This window comes from Gymnoscopelus braueri (genome assembly GCF_963280865.1).
Source record: "Gymnoscopelus braueri genome assembly, chromosome: 19".
NCBI lineage: Eukaryota > Metazoa > Chordata > Actinopteri > Myctophiformes > Myctophidae > Gymnoscopelus > Gymnoscopelus braueri.
The window spans coordinates 29396148-29421793 of record NC_137621.1 but is presented as its reverse complement, the minus strand read 5'-3'; the positions used below and the strand labels follow the sequence as shown (position 1 = coordinate 29421793).

Sequence of the window (25646 nt, the reverse complement as noted above, 5' to 3'; positions counted from 1 at the left end):
ATGGCATACTATTAATTGTTCTTCAACACTGCATTGGAATAACACCTACACATCGTTGCTGTCAGGCAGAAACCTTATTTCTCCAAATTTAAACGTTTTTTTTCTCGATATACAAGAGTGTCAAGATATAAGTACACACGTAGTGAAACTAGCCGAACTTGAGGTTTTCACCTGACAGCAACTATATGACAAACAGCGAGGTGGAGCATCATAAATCATGCTCTTTTCATGGACGTCAACAGGGGAGCAACAAATATGCACATACACGCACCTAAGATTATTAATTTATGTCACTATCTGCATAAAGAGCAGAAGCGAACGTCCTACTCTATTATACTGAGGGTACAAAAGAACAATGCATACTGATACACAAACCTTTGCGCACACACACACACACACACACACTTACGTGGGAAGGGATATAGATGTCGTAGGGGTTGCCAGAGTCCACGTCGATTACATGGAAGCCCACGCTTGAGCCGTAGATGACCTTTAACCTCTGACCCTCCTCCACCGTCAGGTCAACGAGCTGGGGTCGGTGCTGCAGCTCAGTGAACGACTGACCAACAGACGGACGGACGGAAGGAGGGAGGGAGGGAGGGAGGGAGGGAGGGAGGGAGGGGACAGAAAGAGAGAGATATTTGGGTGAAAGTGAGAGAAAGTAGTGGAGAAGTGGGGAGGGGGGGAAGATGGAGAATAAGTAATTGCATTTTATTTGTATAGTACCTCTCCCAGAGAGAACTCACACAGTGCTTTACATAACAGAAATAAAAACACAACATGAAGCATATAAATGGTTAAAAACAACAAAAACACAAACTGTACAGTTAATATCTAAAAAGCACACGCATTACACACCTGGAGGAGAAAATCAAAGACACTCCAAGTGCCTGTTTAAACAATATGTGTTTTTAGGTGGTTCTTAAAAACGTCTACAGAGGCTGCAGCTCTCAAGACCTGAGGAAGGGCATATCCCAGAGTCTGGGAGCTACAGACTGACAAGCTCCGTCACCTTTAGTAATTAACCTGGTACGAGGAATTACCAATAGACCCTGGAGAGATGCAGAGGAAGGATGGCAATGACAGAGAGACTAATTTAATTGATTGAACACAATCAATTATTAGCCCTGAGGCATGTTGTAAAGGACTGGCTAACATGTGTGTCTGTGTGTGTGTGTGTGTCCGTGTGTGTCTGTGTGTGTCCGTGTGTGTGTCCGTGTGTGTGTGTGTCTGTGTGTCTGTCTGTGTGTCTGTCTGTCTGTCTGTCTGTCTGTCTGTCTGTCTGTCTGTCTGTCTGTCTGTCTGTCTGTCTGTCTGTCTGTCTGTCTGTCTGTGTGTGTGTGTGTGTGTGTGAGTGTCCGTGTGTGTGTCCGTGTGTGTGTGTTTGTGTGTCCATGTGTGTGTGTGTGTGTGTGTGTGTCACACACCTTGAAGGCCATAAACTTGTGGTAGGGTTTGGGAGCCCAGGCATAGATTTCCACTGAGTTCTTCAGGGCAATCACCAGGAATTTGATCCTCTCATATTTCACTGGAAACACAGGTATAAAAAGGGTTCAATGACAGACAGACAGACAAACTGACAATATGCACGAACGCATGCAAGTACGCATGCAAGTACACACACACACACGAGTACAGGCAGACAGACAGACAGACAGACAGACAGACACACACACACACACACACACACACACGCACACACACACATGAGTACACGCACACACAGATGTAAAATCAAGCCCTAACCAAGCTAAAATTGAGCCACACACACACCCACACATCCGTATTAACACACACACACACACACACACACACACACACACATCCTTACCGACTTTATAATGCACGCAGCCCTCCAGCTCCCCCACTGTGATCCAACCCTGTTTCTTTTCTACTTCCGGGTCGTTGTGCAATATCCTGTTCCTCAGCCAGGACAGGTAGTAAACACGCAGCTTGTTCTTCTTCCCTGAGGAGGAGGAGGGGGGGCGGGGCATATACATTAAAGGAGAATTCCGGACAAATGAAGTGTTATCTTTGATGTCTCGTTACTCACCTACCGACGTAAAAAGTGGCGTTCTTTTTTTCCATAGATTCCCCTGTCGCCTTTTTTTAAACCCCCTCCGTTGTCATAATGGGAGCGCTTGTTTCCAGAACCTGGCAACACGAGTTGCCAGGTTCTGGAAAGAAACAAGCATCCAGTGTTAAATCGTTCGCCATTAACGGTAGCCTCGCAGGAAGTTTCAGCGCATGTTTGACTATCATGAGACTCTACAATGAATCGTAGTAGAGAAAAAAATAACTTTGCATCGGTTATAATAGACGAATTTCCCTAACCCACGCGCTCCCATTATGACAACGGAGGGGGTTTAAAAAATGACGACAGGGGAATCTATGGAAAAAAAGAACGCCACTTTTTACGTCGGTAGGTGAGTAACGAGACATCAAAGATAACACTTAATTTGTCCGGAATTCTCCTTTAACTACTGTAAACATAGATAATGATAGTTACACACAAAAGGAGGAAGTGTTGCCTGGGTTCTGTGGCTTTTAAGTACTACAAGTAAAAGTCCAGAATTAAAAATGTACTTGAGTAAAAGTACAAAAGTATTGGCATCAAAATGTACTTAAAGTACCAAAACTAAAAGTACTAAAATATTTGAAAATAGACGATCTACAAGCTCACAACGCGTCGCAAGCTTGTAGATCGGCTATTTTCAAATAGCCTAGGTATAAAATAGGGCTGAAGTGGTTAATGTATGTTTTTTATATTAATTTATATTAATTTATATTAATTTATATCTGAAAAGTAACTAGTAACTAAAGTTTTCAAATAATTGTAGTGGAGTTCATTTGCCTCTCCTCTGAGATGTAGTGGAGTAGAAGTAAAAATATTGGAAATGGGAAATACTCCAGTAAAGTACAAATACCTCAAAATTGTACTTAAGTACAGTACTTAGGTAAATGTACTTAGTTACTTTACACCACTGCAAACAGGTACTCCTTAGTGAAAGAGTGACCGAAGAAAACAAATAAACAAAACAACCCTCCCCCCCTCATGCAGTAAATGTGGACGTGCGTGTGCGTGTGCACTGAGTGTTAACCTAACCTGATATAGTGACCAGTACATTGAGGCCTTCCAATACATCCATCTGCAGGAACCGTCGTCTGGTGATCAGGTTGTAGACTTTGCCCTGACCACTGCGGTCCAGCAGCATCAGCCCATTCTCTGTTCCCACTAATAGGTTCACACCTACACACACACACACACACACACACACACACAGAGGCTTTGTCTCGTTTTTTTTGACATTTCTGTACAAACAAAAAAAGTCAAACTCAACCTGTGGGCCAGGGACCACTGGTAGGCCACCAGGGTATTGCAAGTGGTAAGATTGTGATGATATTATAACATTATGAAAAAAAAATCTAAAGTCATTTTGCATGGGATTATTTCTTTAACCCATTAAGACCTGAGGCCGATTCTACAAATGTCTTCTAAATCCCAACAGTATCAGTGGTGCTCAAACTTTTTCATGTCAAGGACCCCCCTAACGTAAATATGTATTTGGCCGCGGACCCCCATCTCAAAATATTTTGTTCCAGGGACCCCCCAGAAGCAAAGATTTGCACACATTTTCACGATTTTTCAAAAATAGCAGATCTACAAGCTCGTAGCGCGGCACTCTGCGCCGCGCTATGAGCTTGTAGATCTGCTATTTTTGAATAGCCAAAGTGTAAAATAATGCTTTTTTTGCTCAAATAAAAAAATGACACAGATCCGTTCCAGGTCTTAATGGGTTAAATGATACCATGTCGATTCCAGGCTCGGAAAAATGCACGTGGCCCCCCCCCCCTATCTGACACTGCCGTGTTAAGTGGTCAGATGGGTGGGGGGCCGCGAACACTTTCCAAAGATTTCCATGTGGGTCCCTGATCCAGAAAAAGGTTGAGAAGCAGCACTGGTCAAAAAAACATTTCCTCTCAAGTCAAGATGGCTGCCTCTCTCTCTCTCTCACCCCAGAGCGCGGCACAGAGGATCTCAGAGTTGAAGCGCTTCTTGTACTTGCGGATCTCCGGCGTGTCGCTGTGGGGCCGGATGTTGGTGGGGTTCACGTTGACCACGGAGATCTTCCTGGCTTCGTTTAGTCTGGCCTGTTCCTGCCTCATCAGCTCATTGGCAAACATGGCTAGAGTAAAAAAAGAAACGCGGTGATTGATTTGTTCATCCAACAATTATTGTCTGATGATTTCATAAAAACATTGTCAGTAGAAGTTTATATTACACAAAACTATAACTAGAGTTTTCTTTCCGCGCGATGTGCAGTCAAGACAACTCATAACATATTTTTTAATGAATATAAATGAGCAAATGCATTTATCATGGTTAGGCGATGAATTGGATCTGCTTTCAGGTACTCTGAGGACACACATCTACATCTCCCGTACCGATAGGGACTCCAAATCCCCCATAGTGCATAAAAGAGGATCCAAAACAACAGGTGGTCGCTGGGGTGGTGGAGGGTGAGTGAGCAGCAGAACAGACAGCGGAAAGCAGCCGCAAACAGCAAGCAAGGAATGAGCAATGCAACTTCCCCATTTCAATAGGGTGCTCTATTATGAAGAGAGTATGTGATTGGCTGAGAATGAGAATAGAAGCGTGGAGCTGACACCGACCAATGGTCGGCCAGCATCAACTTGCTCTGTGCATGTACCATGGGCGACACTCATTTAGCTTTATTATTATGAAAATAAATTGTTTAGATACAAGAGATTATTGCCAAATATAATACACTGCTATGAGCAGAGTAAGAGATACTGTATGTAAGTCATTCACAGAATTCTTACGGTTGACGGTAATGCGATGGAGATCAAGTTGATCAACATGGTTATTTGTGAGCAAAGCTTTGCTGTGATTGGTTGACTTACAGTGCAGTTCACCCGCTGCTGAGGTCTCGTCATCGTCGTCATCGTCGTCATTCGTTTGATAGATGCGTGGATCGACGAACGGAGTGAAGGACGCTTTGGACCCGCCCACACCAAACTGTTAAGAAAGGAAACAGTCTGAGTTTCAGCTATGTTCAGCTTTCATTAAGCCATACCCCATGCATTCCTTGTGTGTGCGTGTGTGTGTGTGTGTGTGTGTGTGTGTGTGTGGGGTTAGGGAAAAATTATAATAGTTTTTTGATAATCAACTAAATCGATTAGTCTGATTTACACACTTAACCCTGTATTATACTTTGTTGTACAAAAATAGTGAAAATAGACGATCTACAAGTTCCCAACGTGCCGCATCGTGGGCTTGCAGATCGGCTATTTTCACGGTATATCTTTTTTTTAAAGTGATCATACATTCATCATAATCGAGGAAAAAGTTTGAAATAATGGTAATATTGATTTGAAGTCATATGGCCCAGCCCTAGTGTGTGTGTGTGTGTGTGTGTGTGTGTGTGTGTGTGTGTGTGTGTGTGTGTGTGTGCAACCTCAGCCATGTCACTCAGCTCCTGCAGGGCCGAAGTGGGCGTGGCCGACGGGGAGTTACTCTGCTGCACCAGGTCAGGCAGGTTACCATGGTTACCATGGTTCCCAATCCCATTGCTCTCCGTGTGACCCCCTCGCCTCCTCTCCTCCGCCTGAGATGGAAGGAAAGAGAGAATGAAAGAGAGCAAGAAACACACAAGTATTTCAGATCATTTTAGTGTGTGTGTGTGTGTGTGTGTGTGTGTGTGTGTGTGTGTGTGTGTGTGTGTGTGTGTGTGTGTGTGTGTGTGTGTGTGTGTGTGTGTGTGTGTGTGTGTGTTCCTTACCTCTTTCATCACCAGAGTGCCGTCTTTGGAGCTATTGTAGGCGTCTCCGAGAGCATCCTCTGTCAGCCCTCCATACGACTCCCCACTACTCTGCACTGCTGGCCTGCAACACGCACACACATGCACGCACACACACACACACACACACACACACACACACACACAAAGGGAAGGAAACCCAATCATTTCATTTGCATGACAACTCTGACAAAACTATAACTGGCAACTTACTGGCATGGGAAATGTTCTCAAGACACATCAAGACAACTTCAGTTTTAGAAGTTTATACAAAAACAAATGTAGAGAGAGGAGAGAGAGAGAGAGGAGAGAGAGAGAGAGAGAGAGAGATCTATATCTAGAAACAAAAGCTTAAATGACAGATTGTCAAACGGGAATATGGATAGAATGATGGTAATGCAGAAAGAAATGAAGAGAGAAAGAGCAATAAACAAGACGGAAACGAAGCAGACGTCTTACATGACGCGCGGGATGTCGCTGACAGCCACCGTCCCGTCGTGCCCCACCGTCTCGCCGTCCTCGTCGCTGCTCTGCGAGTCGTCGCTGGAGGAGGAGTAGTCTGTCACCTTCATCACGACAGAAAGACGTCAGAGCAAAAATGTTACATCCGCGCAAATTAGCATTAGCACGCTGCAACGTCTGGGGAGCCTCAGGGCCTCAAAGACAAACAGACGAGGGGAGAAATAAACCATATTTATCCTCATCAGCGCCATCATCAATATCCTGTTGTGGATTATGCTCAATGTGTGTGCACATATCACCACAGTTCTATTGTCAGATGTCACCCGTGTGTGTGTGTGTGTGTGTGTGTGTGTTCATTAGGGCTGGTGAATTAATATTCGAATATCGAATAATCCTCGAATATGGGGAAAATATGTATATTCAAATATGAAAATTAATATTCATTTTTAATATACTTTTTTTAATGTTTATTTGACAGGGACAATACAAAAAACAATGTATCAAGTTATAAAAACAAACAAAAGATATGTTTTATTGGATCCGAGCACTCGATACATTGTTTTTTGTATTGTTTCTGTCAAAAAAAAAAAAAAAAACCTTTTGAATTATTTTATTTTTTTATTTTATAATAATAATATTCGAATATATTCAAATATCTGCCAATTTTTAAGACCAATATTCGAATATCATTTCTGAGGAAAGTTGACAGCCCTAGTGTTGATTACTGTGTACCTTGACTGGAGGTCTACTGCCCTCCTCCACTCTCAGCTCTCTGAGCTCCTTGGCCAGTGCACTCAGGTCCTGGAGGCAACAGAGAGACAGGGACAGACAGACAGACAGATTAACCTCAGCGACATTGTCATGTTCATCAGTCTCCAGGGCCCGTATTTACCAATCATCTCAGAATCACTCCTTAAGAATTTAACTAAAAAAAGTTTGTCTAGCACTAAAAAATACTCCTTCTTCAGACTAGGACATGAGGAATTTATGAAGCTTCTTGCGCACTTTCAGTGAGAACGTCTCAGTTGAGCATAAATGACGTCGTCGTTTTTTTAGGACACCGAGTGGAAATCACGACGATGTCTATATTTGCTGAGAGTTGTGTGCTAAGGATTCGGCACATTATAAAAGATACATTATCGGACCATCTACATCGTTTTGAATTAACCCCTTCAGCCCTGAGGCCCGATTCTACAAAATGTTTTCTAAACAGTTTTCTGAAAAAAATTACCTATGTTACTATATCAGTGGTGCGCCAACTTTTTCATGTCAAGGCCCCCCGAAATTTTAAGTATTTGGTCGTGGACCCCCATCTCAAAATATGTTGTTTCAGGGACCCCCAGAAGCAAAGATTTGAGTTTTGTTCGCTTTAAAAAATATATATATATATTCAAAGATTTGCACACATTTTCACGATTTTTCAAAAAATAGCAGATCTACAAGCTCATAGCGCGGCACTCGGTGCCGCGCTATGAGCTTGTATATCTGCTATTTTTGAATAGCCAAAGTATAAAATAATGGTTGAAGTGGTTACACAGATGCGTTCCCGGTTTGAATGGGTTAAATACAGACAATAGGACCACTTATTCAGTATGTGTGTATACAACTCAGCAAGAGAAAATCTATCACCAAAAGTGATCAACAAATCCAACTATGATATTTATTGATTTGCAAATTGCATAGTAGGCTGGCACTGTATGTCAATTGGCCAGCCACTCCCAGTTATTCCTCCTCTATGCTTTGGGCGGTGAGCTTTAATATGCATCTACTGTACAGTAAGACACAAGACAACTCCAGAGCAGCTTTTGAATTACATAACAATGAGTGGTGGGAAAAATGGATTAGTATTACTAAGGGCAATTAAACCACACCTAAACTTAGCCATCTCTAACCTAATGCCTAAAAACCGTAACCAGGGAACACATCTCAACAGGGCGACACATGCCTAAAAATAACCAGGGAACACATGTTGATGGGTGGGTGGGGGCGACAGTATTACTGTAGGGCACCATTGTTGCTAAATGCTAAAGACAATTAGCATTGTTAGCATCTTAGCTTAGCATTTAGCAACAATGGTTCCCTACAGTACTACTGGGGACATCTCAACACAACACAACAAGAAATCTCGAGCTCTCCTTAACCCTGCTGAAGATTAGTCTCCTGGGTTGATAAAGTTTATGGCACTCTTTTACTCCTATGGCTAAAAGCAGGACCAAATGTGCTGGAGATTTTGGGCAGGTCAGGACCGAGTTCCTCTGAGACTATGATGAATATGGGCACAGGTCACAAATAGACAGAGAGAGAGAGGAGCGAGGGGACGAAGAAAGTGGGACAACAGGCATAGGTACGCATAGAGTACCTTATTAGATTAGGAGCATTGAACCAAAGACCAGTTCACGTTGCAGACTTATAGTTAAGTTCCTATGAGTTGTGTGATGCAGCGACTGAGCTCAGCGCTCCTATTCTTTGTGAACACCACGAGGGAACTTCATGAATAGCAGTAGTGGAAAGTAACTAAGTACATTTACTCAAGTACTGTACTTAACACATCGGGTGCCAAACACAGTCTGAACCGTGTTTGCACAGAGTAGCGACCCCCCCCCCCCCCCCCCCCCCCCCGAGAATGGCGGAGTGGGTTTGACGCACCGTTGGAGGGCAGCAGCAACGAAACCCACCCCCCAAAAAAAAACCACCCCCCTCCCGAAAACACCCCCATGCCAAGAGGACCGTGCTCCCTATCCCTCCCATTCAACCCAGTCGACCAGACCAAGTCATGCGGGAAGAGGCGGGGTTGGAGGAGATGGCGGGGGGGGGGGGGGGTCCATCATACACGGTGGGCTTACCAGCTCCTCCTGACCCAGTAAAGTTGACGACAAGAGAAACACAGGAAGAGAGACACACTATTCAGAGATGGTTCGGGCACTTTTTGCATTTTTCAATCACAACCCCATGTGTGCACGCACTACACTAGCCCTGGAATGGCTGTGATATTCTTCACATTTCATGTATTACCTATAGCAGTGGTTTTCAACCGGTGGTCCGGGGACCACCAGTGGTCCTTGAGGGAGTAACAGGGGGTCCCCAGCGAAATTAGTTAACATAGCGTCACAATCATTTTTAACCACTTAGCTTTGGCTATTCAAAAATAGCCGATATACAAGCTCATAGCGCGGCACCGAGTGCCGCGCTATGAGCTTGTATATCTGCTATTTTTGAAAAATCAAGAAAATGTGTCAAAATCTTTGAACATATATACATATAAAATTTGTAACTCAAATCTTTGCTTCTGGGGGTCTCTGGCACAAAACATTTTCAAATGGGGGTCCGCGGCCAAATATATATCAATTTAGGGGTCCCTGGCATGAAAAAGGTTGAAAACCACTGACCTATAGTATTACCTATACACAGCCATAGATCACACCCACGCCCCTCCCGGCAGGGGAGTCATTGCGGCGGCATGAAAAGTTGTGATTAAACACCGAAGGAAGTTTTCATATGTTCAGTCCTGCAAACACACCGTCGTGTACAGAGAACGTGGCCCATGTGAAGCTCATGGAAAAGTGGAGATATTTCACTAAACAAACGTTTTCTGCCAGAAATGTCAAATGGATGCGAAACTAGATTGACAATAGCTGACACCCAGTCGCAGCAATTGATTATTGGGTGAGTACTCAATGCAGCACTACTACTTTTAATGCCGCTGCGATGACTCCCCTCTCCAGGAGGGCTTGGGTGTGATCTATTGCTGTGTATATGCAATATGTGACATGTATGTAATATCACAGCTCTTCTAGGACTGGCACTACACCACACAGACACACGCACAAAGGCGTGTGCATGCATACACAGTCATGCATTGCACACAAATGACCTGTACAATCCGTGAACACTCACACCAGTGTTGATTTCGTCGACTAAACTATGAAGAAAAATGTTCGTCGACTACCTTTTTTCACAGACGAAAACTAAATAAAAACTAAGCTATGATGACTAAAACTATGACTAAATATATTGACAATTTCGTCAACAAATAAAAACTAGACTAAAATGTTAGTGAGGGACTAGTGGAGAAGAGATCCAGTAGAACTAAAAGACAAGTCATTTTAAGTTTGGTTGCGCTCGGGTGTTGCGCTCTGAAAATAGCAGATCTACAAACTCACAACGCGTCGCAGGGCGACGCGTTGTGAGCTTGTAGATCGGCTATTTTCACCATGCAACCAAGTGTAAAATCAGCCATTACGACGCCATCAAGGCACCGCCAAAATACATTTTAGTCGATAATCTTATGATATTTAGTCGACGAAACTAGACAAAAACTGAAACATTTCAGATGACTGAAATATGACTAAAACTAAATCTGCTGTCAAAATCAACACACACACACACACACACACACACACACACACACACACACACACACACACACACACACACACACACACACACACAAATGCCCTCAGTCAAACACTGATATTTTGTTGAAAGGAAAACATGGGATCTTCCTGAGAGAGCAGCCTCCTTTCTCCATGCCAAGGGGTTAAACAGAGGGAAACTGAAACATACTGAAATGGGGGCGAAAGGTGTGTCACTGACCTCGTCTATGGCTTTCTTATAGCTCTGAGCAATGGAGGAAGGAAGAGAGAGAGAGAGAGAGAGAGAGGGGGAGAGAAGACAGAGAAAGAGAGAACCAGATGAGTAGCAGGGAAAAAAAGGACAGAGAAGGCCAGTCGAAAATTCCAGAGGAGGAAAGGGTAATGAGCACAACCATGGCAGAGAGTGTAATGCGTGTGTGTGTGAGTGTGTGTGTGTGTGTGTGTGTGTGTGTGTGTGTGTGTGTGTGTGTGTGTGTGTGTGTGTGTGTGTGTGTGTGTGTGTGTGTGTGTGTGTGTGTGTGTGTGTGTGTGTGTGGTGAGAGAGAGAGAGTGAGTGTGAGTGTGTGAGAGAGAGAGAGTGTGACTCACTGCAGGTCTGCTGGGTCGTGCTGACTCTCGTCCCTCGTCCTGTTTTGGCTTGGCCTCCTGATTGGCTCCTGGGGGGGATCCTTCGTGCTTGGTTTGACCTATCAGAGCGAGAACAGAGTTTTACAACAGTGCACACAAAACACTTCTACAGCTTCTATCAGTGTAAACAGGGATAATGAAGAAAAAAAAAACATTGTGTACTGTATCACTTGTCAAACGACTCGTGTAAACAACATTCAGCAGAGTATACACAAGGCGGGTAGAAAGAGCTGCTCTGTCTTGAACAAACTGCAGGTGTTTGTGTCGTGGGTAGGCCTGTCACAATTATTACATACTCGTCTAATCGCAATTATTTTTGCATAATCGTCATAATCAATTCCATGTTAGAAAATATCATATATATTTTTTTATGTCAAAAATAGTGTAAATAGCAGATCTACAAGCTCAAAACGCGCCGCAATGCGACGTGTTTTGAGCTTATAGATCGGCTATTTCCACTTAAAATGTTTATTTTTAAGTGTTAAGTAATTAAATATGTGTTATTTGTCATATCTGCCCTTGTGTAACTTTTGTTTACGAAGGCTAAAAGCCAAACAGAAATGTCACTTTTTATTCATAACGTTCCAATAATCTTCAACGACAGAAGCACAATTACAGCGTTAATCGCAATCATTTGAGTGAGAATTAATCGTCAACATAAATGTGCAATCGTGACAGCCCTGGTCGCGGGCACGTCATAAGCTCAGCCGTGCCATCTCCTCGTACGTGTCAATCTTCACCGTCAGCAGGCTGTGGGAGAAGCTTCTTCTCGCAATACACAACCAGACATGCCTCTCCTGCCCCCCCCCCCCCGTGGCATGTGTTTGTCAGCGGGAGATCCATGCATATCTGTTATGTCCCACTGGTCGTGGTGTCTGACACATCTCACACCGTAGTCGCCTCTTCCTCCCCCCACTATCTCCTGTCTCTCTCAATCGCGCCCCCCCCCAACCCCCCCCCCCCCCGCCCTCTCTCTACGTCTTTCTTCCATTCCCTCAATCTCCCTCTCCTTATCTCTCCCTCGTTTCCTCTCTCTCTCTCCGCCTGCGTCTCGGGGAGAAGGAGTGCAACAGGGCACGGCGGACAGGTTGAGCGGAGCAGAACCAACGAGCTTGACACCATCCCCACCACAGCAACGCACTGAAGCCCCCGGAAGCTCGCGGGTCTGTCTGTCTGTGTGTATGTTTAGTAAGTGCGTGGTGTGTCTGTGTGGTCTGCAAACTGTGTGTGTCTGTGTGCAAGTGCCGGTGTGTGCACAGGTGATAGGGCATAGTGTGTGTATATGCCCTCATTCACATACTGTCTACACCAGGGGTGGGCAACTTTGTAGATGGTGAGGGCCACAAAATTTCCTCAATCACTCTGGAGGGCCGCATTGTTTATCGGCAGGGACCCCCCCCCCCCCCCCCGTCCAGGGGCGGTGCGCCGGTTCGGACCAAAATGCCAGGACTGAATTTTAGTCCCAGCCCGCCCCTGTTTAATGGCACTCTCACCAGTAGTACCCCATTACTCAAAAAGCCCATAATAGTCACATTATATGATAAATAAGGGATATTAACTATTATTATTTGATTTGTTATAACTTAGTTTTTATTTAGCATTTAGTAATGCTTCTATCAATTTACTACAGCTGTACTGCTAAACAAAACTTCACATTCCTGAGTATGCCTTTCAGAGTATTGCTGTAACCTTGGCTTAAAAATATACAAAAATGAACACTAGAATTATAGTTAATAATTATGGCTTCTATTAAAATAAACTAGAGCGCGCTCTACTGGTGGACTGTTGTAATTAAAATGGTTCATGGAAAGTTGCATGTTTGGAACAGTTGAAGGCAATAGTTCACCATTTCAGATATGTTTAGATTACTTTGTTTTTCTTTGTGATAAAAAAAAAAAAAAAAAACGGTCGCCAGTTGCCCATCCCTGGTCTACACACTGTATCAGTGGTGGAAAAAGTACTCAAATGTTTTACTTAAGTAAAAGTATCAATACTGCAACGTAGAAGTACTCCGTTACTAGTAAAAGTCAGAAATAAAACATTTACTTAAGTATTGGTATCAAAATGTACTTAAGGTACCAAAAGTAAAAGTACTAAAATGTTTGAAAATAGCAGATCTACAAGCTCACAACGATGCGACGCGTTGTGAGCTTGAGGATCGGCTATTTTCAAATAGCCTCTGTATAAAATAGGGCTAAAGTGGTTAATGTATGTTTTATAATGTAATAATTCATATCTGCAAAGTAACTAGTAACAAATAACAAAAACAAATAATTTTTGTGGAGTAAAAGTACAATATTTGCCTCTGAGATGTAGTAGAGTAGAAGTAAAATGATAGACAATTGGAAATACTCCAGTAAAGTAAAAGTACCTCAAAATTGTACTTAAGTACAGCACTTGAAGTACATGTACTTAGTTACTTTACACCACTGCACTGTATGCACGTGTATGTGAAGTGTGTGAGCGCATATACCTGAGCTGTGTGTGCTTTTTATTTGCACATAATATACTGTACATTTACACGTGCAATAGTATTCATTTGTCTAGAAATTATTGCGTATTTTTGTGTTGCTTGCAACAGGCTGGCAATTGCAGCTAATTAGTGATAATTGGTGAAAATTGTGGGTCATAAAAGAGGTGCCAACTTGGCCTGAGGGAAGGCGAGTGCAAGTGTGTGCGAAGCGAGTATGTTGAGTCTTCACGTACCTCTCCTCTCTGTGGAGCCTCCCTGTGATGAAGGAGAGGAGGAGGAGGAGGAGTTGGAGGAGGTTCTCTGCAGCACGGCGTCCAGGGAGAGCTCCGAGCGCCGCAAGTCCGGGTTACTGAAACGCCATCAGAACTTCGGTTCAGTCTGTGTGCTATTCAAACCATCAGAACCTCTGTTCGGTCTATGTACTATTTAACCCCATTAAGACCTGGATATGCATCTGTGTCGCATCTTTTTTGATTTGAGCTAAAAAAAAAGCATTAGCATTAGCATTAGACTTTGGCTATTCAAAAATAGCAGATCTCTTTGAAAAATCGTATTTTTTTTTTGCAAATCTTTGATATATATAATTTTTCAAGCAAACATTTGTAACGCAGAGATTTGCTACTGGGGGTCGCTGGAACAAAATATTTTGAGATGGGGGTCCTTGGCCAAATACATATACATTTTGGGGGTCCTTGACATGAAAAAGTTTAAGAACCACTGACATAGTAGCAAGTTTCTCTAAAAAAAAGACATTTTGTAGAATCGGCTTCAGGTCTTAATGGCTTAAGCCAAGGTCTGGGTTACTGAAACACCATCACAACCTCTGTTCAGTCTATGTACTATTCAAACCAATATACACGTCACTGTTGTAGAGGCCCCATTTTTGACAAGCTTAACCACTTGAACCCCAGCATGCCTATTCTGGGGGGGAACATTTGCCAAAAATAGCAGATAACACACGTTGCAAACCCTGCAGTACTTGCTAAATATACAACAGGCAGGACAGAATTCTACTAGACTAGAGCATCAGTAATTATGGCTGTCCCTTGTAAATAATGTCTTACGTGCACTGATGAGCTAACATGAACCCAGAGCTAACATGAAACCAAAAGGAGTGCATTTTCCTCGATATTGAGGCTTATAGACAAAATTAAAAGAGCTGGGGGGGAGGCTATACCTGGGAAATGTTAGGATACTTTCAGGATAATTCAATATCATACCCCTTCAATTCCACAAGTTTGTACTGTATGATCTTTACCTGGCACGTATGAGCTGGGATCCACTGCGAGGTCCAAGCCCTACTCCTCCATTAGGAGAATTCTTCCTCACCAGGGCTGGGGAGATAGAGGTGGTCCTGGCGGGCACCTGAACACATACAAAGAGAAACTCCATTACAACTGCTTTTCATTATATAGGCCTTTCTTTTGACATCTGGGTCAGAAAATGTGTAGAACTCAAAGCACCTTTGAAACCTCCTCAATGTGGGATTCAAATTTCGGGGGTTAATAGGAGAACGTGTTCATGAGTTATGAGCAGACTTTGAAACTACAGCATCTGCCAAATTGAATAAATGTCATGGTTTCTGAGAGCCAGTTAAATTTAGAGCAAAAGAAGAAGCAGGAAAAAAATAAATCAAACAAAAAAAGAACAAGTATATTACTGTGGCGCAGTGTTGATTTTGACAGGACATTTTTATATAGTTTTAGTCATAGTCTTTTGAATAACATTCCATTTCGTTTTAGTCATATTTTAATCATCTGAAATGTTTTAGATTTTGTCTAGTTTTAGTCGACTAAATCTACAGTTGAAAATAGCCGATCTACATGCTCACAACGCGTGGCAGCGCAACGCGCTGTGAGCTTGTAGATCTGCTATTTTCAGAGCGCAACACCCGAGCGCAACCAAACATAAAATGACTGGTCTTTTAGTTCGACTGGATCTCTTCTCCACTAGTCCCTCACTAACATTTTAGTCTAGTTTTTATTTGTTGACGAAATTGTCAATATATTTAGTCTCAGTTTTAGTCGACAAACTTTTCCGTCATAGTTTTAGTCGACGAAATCAACACTGATGTGTCCACACATGATGATGTCTCTGTGAGTGGAAGCGTGGGTGTGCCTGCCACGCAAAACCACACTGGCAACCACACTAATAATAACCCTGTTCCTGTATCCATCAGCATTTCCAGTACATAGTTAGTCTGTCTTCCCACCCCCCTCTCTGTCTTTTCTCCCAATCTGTGCCCTCCTCCCCCACCTTGGGTGGGATGTCTTCCTCTCTCAGCCAGGCGGTCCTGTCCCTGTCCCGGTCTCTGTCCCGCTCACGCTCGTCCCGGCTGGTGACGCGCGGCGGGGGGGTGGGGTTGTCGGAGGTGGGGTCCGAGTTCTGGCGAGGCATCTCGGGCCGCGGGGAGGAGGAGCCCATCCCGGCCGCCTCCCCCAGGGCCGAGCCGGTCTGGTCCTGGAGGGACTGGGAGCCCGACATGGAACTATGGGTCTTCACCGGAACCAAGTGGGCCATCTATGTGTGTGGGGGGGGGGGGGGGGGGGGGGGGAGATGGAGGGATAGGCGAAAAGATAGGGGGAGATGGGGAGACAGGGCGAGATAGAGGAGAGAAGGACGGAGATTTGGAGGGATGGAAGGAGACAGACAGATGGAAAGAGAGAGGAAGGAGGAAGAATGGAAGAACGGAACGGAGGGTAGGAGCAAGAGAGTGAGACATAGACAAGGAGAGAGAGGGTAAGAGGAGAGAGATTGAGGGGGGGGGGAGAAAGAGTAAGGGAGGGGGAAAAGAGTGAGGAAGCGGAGGCAGGGAGGATGGCGGCATAACATGGAGAAAGGATGAAACAGAGGGAGCAAAGATGGCCAATGTTAATTTCTGCCACACACCTGGTGTCATCAAAAAACCCCACCAAACTCACACACACACACACACACACCTGTGGCTCAATGGAGCGGTGGATGGGTGGGGTGCGGGCGGGCTGCATGCCCCCGCTGCTGAAGGACTCGGAGCGGGGAGGGAGGGAGGGGTCGGAGATGCGGTTGGACACTTTGTGCTGCAGCGCCGGGGAGCTCTGTCTGTTCAGCTTAGAGCGCTCCTCCACCTGAGACAGGTCACACACACACACACACACACACACGCCACTGTCACACACAGGACAGCATGGTACGGCATGGCACACAGCCCGCCATCACGCCAGGGTCACTCTAGACATGCTACCACCCCCCCCCCCCTCCCCTCCAATGGACACTGGCAGGAAGGGACTACCAACAGACAGTCTCGACTTCTCAACTCTGGGGGACAGCAATTGAATTGAAACATTGTAGTGTGACAAGATTTTGTGATTAATATGATGTGTGTGTGTGTGTGTGTGTGTGTGTGTGCCTGTCACAATTATTACATAATCCGTCTAATCGCAATTGTCTTTGCATAATCGTCATAATCGTCATAATCAATTCCATGTTAAAAAAATTCGTATATTTTCAAAAAATGACAAAAATAGTGGAAATAGACGATCTATAAGCTCAAAACGTGTCGCGATGCAACGCGTTTTCCACTATTTTTCCACTATTAATGTTTATTTTTAAGTATAAAGTCATTAAATATGTGTTATTTGTCATATCTGCCCTGTGCAACTTTTGTTTCCGAAAGCTAAAAGCCAAACAGAAATGTCATTTTTATTCATAATGTTCCAATAATTTTCAACAACAGAAACACTATAAATCGTTAATCGCAATTATTTGATCGTCAACTTAAATTTGTAATCGTGACAGCCCTGTGTGTGTGTGTGTGTGTCTGTGTCTGTGTCTGTGTGTGTGTGTGTGTGTGTATGTGTGTGTGTTGCGTATCATATCTCTGTATGGGCCTGACTGTAACTTGCCATGCCCTCACAGCTTACCATGAAGCTCTGATGTATTATATAGTTAATGTGTGCTTTTAGTTCCCATGTCTTTGCTGTTAAAAGCTCTATTGTGAAGAGGCTTGCCCGTTGTCGTTTTTTGTCCATTTACAAACTTCCAAGGAAGATGTATTTGATATCATCCCTGCGTGACCATGTGTCATATGTGTGTGCGTGTGTGAGGAACACACAACATTCCATGCCTTCGCCGGCAGCATCTCCCTTCAGATTTGCATCTGTCACCCGCATAATCAAGTGCATTTCTTTATGTCTGGGTTTGTTTGTGTATGGGTGTATGTGTCCCACAACATGCAGTTGAGAAGTGAGAGGGTCTGAGGGCTACGGTGTACAGTGAGGAATAATCCCTAATCTGGATGTCCCAAACCCTGCCCCCCCAGTACACATACAATACGTACTGGGAGGGGTGCAGTGGTATTCTTTCGGAGGCTTTGTGTAATGCCCCCATGAGCCATAATCTGGAGAGATTATCCAGATTATGACCCGGCTCCAAAAAGGACTAGGCACCGATGTGTCATTTCTAAAAGCATTGTTAGTCGCCTGCTCAGGGAAACCGGTGAGGCCATTAAACATAGACACAAGGGAAGACAAAACAACAACAACAAAACGTCTACGGCGATCTACAGTACAAGGCACCAAGAGCTACTGTTGCGATTGGAGTCGGATCATTGCATGTTCATCTGTGGAGTCATGCAATCACAGGTTAGCGGTGGCATCAACTGGTGCTCTGCTACAAGCAAAAAGGAAAGGGAAGAAGGATCCTGCAGAGAATTGCTATTAAAGAGACGATCCCTTTGCAGTGGGAAAGGCTTTTGGGTGTCTGTTTGCCAAAATACAATACTGTGTGTGTGTGTGTGTGTGTGTGTGTGTGTGTGTGTGTGTGTGTGTGTGTGTGTGTGTGTGTGTGTGTGTGTGTGTGTGTGTGTGTGTGTGTGTGTGTGTGTGTGTGTGTGTGTGTGTGTTTCTCTAGCTTATTCCACCCAAAAGCTCCTTCCTTAAAAGCAGAGAGAACTTCAGAGGTAAAGGTTGGAGAGATTAATTAATGGTAATAAGAGGTGATTAAGTTTGGTCGCTGCTGCAACTACGCCAAGAAAAAACACCCATCAAACAGGAAGAGAGGAGGTTGGGGCGGGGGGGGGGGGGGGCATGGAAGGAGGCGAGCGAGTTGGAGGAGAGAAAGGGCACTAGGCCAAACGACATCGACCGTCGATCAGACCCTGGAGGGATCCCGCCACCGATTGGCCAGCACCCATCACCGAGCCACGTGTTGATAGGCTGGTTGACTGACCGTGTATAAGAACGCTGACTGGCACAGGGTTCCTCAACGACATCGTCAAGGTTAAGGCTCGCCCCCAGTGGGTTGTGGAGTGGCAGAGGTTTGGTTCAGGGGGGGGTGACAAGAGGGATGTGTGTGTGTGTGGGGGGGGGGGGGGTCAGGAGGGGGGGGTTCTAAACTATGGTGGCTCTCTTTGGCTCACAGTTCGCCTCCAGAATGTATATTAAAACACATGTGTGTAACAAAATAACTATAAATGTGATTAACAATGTTATAGTTAATGAAAAAATGCAATATGATAATACAAAATGAAACCTGAAAAGGGTCCTAATACCCTCCCACAAAGGGTCTGACATAAAGCTTAGTCAGGGAGCCAAAGGGGGAGCCGCCGGGCGAGGCTTGAGGAGTGCAGTGCGGGGGACACTCGGGGAGACGAACAGGCGGAGGAGACTCTGGGAGGGGAGTTGCCTATCGGGTACTGGGGACCGTCCAGAGCTCTGCAAAGGTATGGGGGAGGCGGTGCGAGGAGAGACGCCCCCGCGTCCGCCGCGCGTCCCGCAGAGCGACTCCGCCTTCGCGACCTCTCGCTGAGAGCCTGACCGTTTGCCAAGGACGGGGAGCTAGCATTCAACTGAGAAGAGCTGATCAAGTAAATTTAGAATTCCTGACTCTTACTTGTAACAGAGTATTTCTACATTGCGGTATTGATACTTTTACTTAAGTAAAACATGAGTACTTTTTCCACCACCGCCCATGACGACACACAGAATTTTTACGGCCACCCGGGCCCCCCTGTCCCCCTGCTAGTTAACCCTTTAAGACCTGAGAAGATTCTAGAAATGTCTTCTAAATCCTAACAGTTTTTTGAAAAAAAATCAAAAAAAAATATTTTCGAGATTTTTCAAAAATAGCAGATATACAAGCTCGTAGCGCGGCACTCGGTGCCGCGCTATGAGCTTGTATATCTGCTATTTTTGAATAGCCTAAAGAAATCTAAAGTGATCGTGGTTGGGTGAGCGGTGTGCCCTCTCCCTGAACATGGAGCGGAGAATACAACCAGGGCTGGATCGGGAGAGGAACCCGTTGGGAGAAGTGGACCGGTGTCGCCAGACTCTCCTGGCTGACGGCCGACCTCATTCCCTCCCACCGCACCCCCTTCCTCGGGATCTATCTCTACATCTATTCTAGAGCGCGGCGAGTGGGACCTGGCTCGCGTATGGCTCACTAACCGGTTTAACTGCAGAGTCGGAGACGGGGCTACGTCCAGCCTGAGGTTTCTGGGCCAAACCCTGGGCCTGGGATTGAGAGTGAGGGGCTTTGGGCTGCGCGGGCCCCTGGGTGGCTCCCTGGCTGGGGGCAGAGAGAGGCCTGTCTCTGGGTCTCTGGCAGGGGACGGCTGCGGAATTTGAATGATTTCCCGGAGTCTGACTAGAACCATCGTTCGGGGCCTTAATGGCCCCCTGGTTGGTAACCTGGTTGGGGCCCGGTTTGGGGTCAGGGCTGCGGCCCTTCAGACTGAGGTTCTGTGCCCTCAACTCTCGGACCTGCTGGCTGATCTCCTGTTTCAGCCCGGGATCCAGGGGACCGGCGGGATCGAGTGAGATGCGGATATGAGGGGGGAGGTGGGTGGAGAGGAGCTGAGCCGCGTGGGAGGGAGTTCGCCTAGGGATCTGGGCTCTGGGCTGGCCCTGCGAGGAAGAGGACGGCGCTGGTTGGTTGAAGGACTGATGATGTCGTAGAAGGGGGCGGGGCGGGTTACCACGAGCAACCTGTTGCTGCTGCTGCTGCTGCTGTGGTTTCAGGACCTGGAAGCCGAGAGTCACAGGAGGGTTAGCCATCAAAGCACACATACAGAGTGACACGCGTATTGTACAAACACACACAAACACACACGCACGCACGTCACATAAGTGTCTTTCTACACTCTTAGCAGGCATATACACATGTTCACATTCTGCCTTGTGAACATCAAGGCAGCATCATTGCGATGTTGTCACGGTTCCGCATTCAGCACCTACAATAAGCAACGTTCTACTAGTGAAAGGGAATCCTTCCTATAGTCTTTTCTCACCTCTTGGAAAACCTGCAAAAGAATACGTTAGCAAGCCAAGAAGGCAACTATATATATATTTGTGTAGTGTGTGTGTGTGTGTGTGTGTGTGTGTGTGTGTGTGTGTGTGTGTGTGTGTGTGTGTGTGTGTGTGTGTGTGTGCGTCATAGAAGAAATTATTACTTCAAAACGCTACATATACTGTATATCACACTTCAAATCTCATTGTTCATTTAACTCTGAGGGGCAAAATTGGAATTCTCAAAGCAGCACCCGCAAAGGGTGGAATGCACCCCTAACTGTGATGCTCTGGTGCTATTTGCACACATTTAAATGAGGTAATATGCATACATTTGGCACAAAATGTTCCATCGTTTCTATGCAACTGAGCCTCAATGCAAACATAGTCCAGTTCACAAACATTAGCGTTAATAGTTAAGAGTGAAAGTTATTAGAGTCTTCAGAGACACTGGCGGTAACTGAAGCACATTTATAAGGGATGTCACTCCCTCTCCCATCACTTTCCAGTATTATGTATATTTATATACATTTACTGTACATATTTGTGTGTGCAGTAGTGGTTTTCAGCCTGCAGGGTGGAAGCACCCAGCGGGCTTTCAGTATGCCTATAAGAACTGTGTGTGTTATGATACAGTGAGTGCACATGGTGGTCTAAACATGGTTATAATATAATGGTATATATAAACATAGGCTACTGCAACTTTTTGTTGTTGTTGATTTGAGGTTCGGCACTCGGTACCCTGTTGATCTTACATAAAGAATAGGACCATTCCCAGTCGAAGCAACACCAGTTTAATACAGAAATGTCCATAGTCCAGCCCAGCGGCTAATCGTGACACATGGACAGATTAGATATGGCCTGCGGCTTCCTTCCTAAAATGTGTTTCTTAGCAGAACTTGTAAGGATTCCTAACTGCTTGTTCCTTGTGTTCTCTCTTTCTCAAGATGCGAGGCTAGTTTCTTTTTTACTAATATTTGTGTCTTTGGCACTCTGGGTTTGGAAGAAAATGGATGTGTTACACATCAATGGCACTGAATGAGTTAAGACGGGGCAGATGGCGGCCGCAATTGCCGTGCGATCAAAGGAGCTATCACTGGACACAATCCACTCTTTGTGAATTCACTGTTGAGAGTAAAAATGTACTAACAGTGGATCACTCAGCTACTTGATAACTCAATTCAATCCAATCCAATCTTTCTTTCAGACCCAAGGGAGATCCATATCACAATAAAAGACACTTGAACACTCTTCCCATATTGGCTGCTCTGCATGCCCCGTGTTGTCAACATGTACGGCATTGCACATGAATTACCAGGGGGGGGGTGTTACCTCTTTGGCCCAGGCGGGCTTGTCACTGGGGTTGACAGCATCTTTGTAGTGGTACAGCTGCTTCTTGTCTCCCGCTCGGCCCTCCTGCTGCTGTTGCTGCTGCAGAGACACGAGGTAGGCCCTCTCCTGCTGGAGCTGCCTCTGCAATCGCTCGGCTTGCCGCTGCTCCTCGATCTGCTTACGTTTGTACTCCTGCAGCGAGGGAGGGAGGGAGGGAGGGAGGAGACGAGAAAGGTGGAAATAACAAAAAGAGGAAATACATAAAAGGAGGAAATGGTTACTATGACGTGATCTTTTAGCCCATGGCTGACCTGACCGGGGTCAAATAGCCCTCATGAAATAGCTCTTAACCCATTAAGGCCGGGAATGCATCTGTATCATTTTTTTAGATTTCTTCAGGGTATTCAAAAATAGCGTCACGAGTGCCACGCCACGAGCTTGTAGATCTGCTATTTTAGAAAACATTTTGAGCAAATCCTTGAATATATGTATTTTTTTGAGCGAACATTTGTAACTCAAATCTTTGCATCTGGTGGTCCCTGGAACAAAATATTTTATAAATGTTCGCTTTAAAAAAATATATATTCAAAGATTTGCACACATTTTCACGATTTTTCAAAAATAGCAGATCTACAAGCTCACAGCGCGGCACTCGGTGCCGCGCTGTGAGCTTGTATATCTGCTATTTTTGAATAGCCAAAAAAATCTAAAAATGACACAGATGCGTTCCCCGGATTGAATGGGTTAACATTTTGCTTGAACCTCCTTGGTTGTCCGGATTGGCGATGGCTAATTTACTCTTTTAGTAAAAGTCCAACTGACTTCCTCCAAATGTATTTTTACACATCTTTTCAGCTTCCTGGCACTGTGTTGTTCTATGTGCCGACCCCCCACTGACGTGGCATAAGCAAACCATGGAAAGTTTATTCATCTGCTAACTGACCCGGGTCATTCGCCGCCCGCTGACATAAACTGGCATAATGCTCTGATCATGCAGCAAAGTTTGGACAAGCACATCGCCCAATGGGATCAAATATGTGGCATGTTGCCTTCGTTTCACAATAACAAGTTTGACAAAGGATGAGAGGGGCAGATCAAACAAAACACAAATGAGGTTTTGGCAAACATTTAAAAAAGTATAAGACAGACGACAGAAGGGGAGAGAATAAGGAAACAAGCCAGGAAGGAAAAAAATGCAAGGAATGCAAAAATGATGGGTCACAACACATTGTGGATTCCATGTTTTGGGCAGTGGAAGGGAGGTAGGAAGGTTCATCACACTGTTCTGGGATGTAAACGTGGGCCGGATCTCAAAAAGGCTGGTCTTTGCGTCATCTCTTCTGTGCCTCGCTTACTTTTATTTACCTTTTAAAATGTGCTTAAGAGCAATCTACAAAACGACTGGTTGGAAAAACAGGCAAAATCTGTCCTGCAAATTCCTCGAACCCATTTGTGCAGAGAGTTGGCCAGCCTGAGACAAATTGTCTTATTTGGAGCGCTGTGAGAAAACAATCAATGTCCCATTTTCACCCAGCGTTGTGTGGGCTGGCCTCATTTACTTCATCAAAAAACAATGTTATCTGTTTTGTTTTCCACCCTCAGGAGATCCAGCCATGTTAATGATACATGCAGCGGGTGATTTGACCAAATTGATCAGGGTGGGGGAAAGATGATATTGTCAGAAAAGGCAATCTCAATCCCCCCCCCCCACGCTCTACCCCTTGTACTGTAATGGTTTTCTTGCAAACAAACCAAATGCATTACTTAGAATTGGATTTGAGATGCTACTATATCCCCATTCAAAACACCCTCTGGATGTGTACAGTATGGAGTTGGCCAGACAGACGTTAGTACCTAGAATCTAGCGTAACACTGAAGTCTATAGGTGCACAAATGTAAGCACACTCACCAGCTGAAAACAGGGCCCGGCTTCTGCCATTGTCGATGTATAAAGCCAGCAGCATTTTTTTATTTTTCTCAATTAAACAACTTTTTCCATAAAGTTATTATGAGTGTGCGCATTTAGCTGCTGCACCAAGCACTGCCAGAGATGCCACGGGTGCAGTTGTTAATGTGGTACTTTCTTAAAAATGTATTTATTGAGAAAAAAAAACTTGTTTTATTCAGAAAATACGCAGATTTTTTTCATGACTTAATTGCTGCCGGCGTTGTACTATAACGGAAGAAGTGGATCCGTTTTCGACTGGGGGAGTTTGCTTGCAAATACATGCGGCTGGTTGTTTTTTTAGAAAATGTTGTCGAGCGGGTCCAGACTTCAGTATCACGCCACAGATACAGACACTTTGTCGGGGCTACAGTATGGAGTGGAGGGGGGTAGAGGGCCACAGCATCACAGGGTACAGCAGTGGTGTGTGTGTGTGGGGTCACACAGAGCGCCCCCTTCTGGTTACCAGCAGTAAAGCCTGCTCCTGTAACAGCTGCTGCTGGAGAATCTCTAACTGCCTCTGTTCCTCTTCCAGCTGTCTACGGATATACTCCTGAACAACAGTGAGCGCGCCGGGCACGTACAGGGAGAGAGAGAGAGAAGGAGAGAAAGAACGACAGAGAGAAAGCATGTTAATGCAAGGAAATAAATCGAGAGGGGAAGAGACGGGTAAAGGAAGATGAAAGTCTTCTTTGGCAGTTGGTGGCAGTGGTTTTCACATTTTTTTGTGACCAAGGCACAATATCTCTCAAGGCACACCTACAGTATGTTCATAGCTAAAATACAAGATCTACAATCACAACGCGTCACAACAGATTGTGAGGGTATTTTTACTATTTTGGAAAATATTAAAAAAACGTAAATGAATTACACTTTCACCTATGACATGCCCAAAATAAGGATGCCAGGTTGAAAGTGGTTGATATATATATATATATCTTTTTAACCCATTAAGACCTGAGGCCGCTTCTAAACATTTTCTAAATCCTAACAGTTTTTCGGGAAAAAATTTAAAAAAATAATTTTCACGATTTTTCAAAAATAGCAGATCTACAAGCTCGTAGCGCGGCACTCGGTGCCGCGCTACGAGCTTGTATATCTGCTATTTTTGAATAGCCTAAAGAAATCTAGAAGTGACACAGATGCTTATTTTTGGGGCTTTTTCTGCCTTTATTGATAGGAAAGTAGGCTAACAGGAAATGGGGAGAGAGATGGGGGAGGTGACACGCAGCAAAGGTCGAACCAGCGACACGCTCACAGGCTTTACCAGGACCTGGACCGCTAGGCCAGCGGGCGCCCCAAAATATATATTTCTTTAGCGTGCAGAATTTAACTGTGTATTGGGGAAAT

The 25646-nt window shown here is 44.8% G+C and overlaps 1 protein-coding gene across 3 annotated transcripts in view; it reads right to left on the bottom strand.

Annotated features, from left to right (window-relative positions):
* The window catches only part of LOC308075195 (traf2 and NCK-interacting protein kinase-like), a 126624-nt gene that overhangs the window by 19238 nt on the left and 81740 nt on the right, over positions 1-25646 (bottom strand). The window contains exons 14-31 of one of the 3 annotated variants that reach the window (XM_080414877.1): positions 24763-24849; positions 22352-22543; positions 20180-20755; positions 16697-16861; positions 16014-16277; positions 15016-15122; positions 13991-14106; positions 11246-11343; positions 7017-7085; positions 6282-6388; positions 5805-5907; positions 5481-5630; positions 4927-5041; positions 4017-4187; positions 3107-3250; positions 1832-1966; positions 1428-1528; positions 410-559 (exon numbers count right to left, since the gene is read on the bottom strand). In XM_080414877.1, the coding sequence (XP_080271003.1) occupies positions 410-559; positions 1428-1528; positions 1832-1966; positions 3107-3250; positions 4017-4187; positions 4927-5041; positions 5481-5630; positions 5805-5907; positions 6282-6388; positions 7017-7085; positions 11246-11343; positions 13991-14106; positions 15016-15122; positions 16014-16277; positions 16697-16861; positions 20180-20755; positions 22352-22543; positions 24763-24849 (2850 nt within the window). The remainder of the gene's footprint in view (positions 1-409; positions 560-1427; positions 1529-1831; positions 1967-3106; positions 3251-4016; positions 4188-4926; positions 5042-5480; positions 5631-5804; positions 5908-6281; positions 6389-7016; positions 7086-11245; positions 11344-13990; positions 14107-15015; positions 15123-16013; positions 16278-16696; positions 16862-20179; positions 20756-22351; positions 22544-24762; positions 24850-25646) is intronic. The other 2 variants (XM_080414875.1, XM_080414876.1) reach the window with 2 other exon arrangements.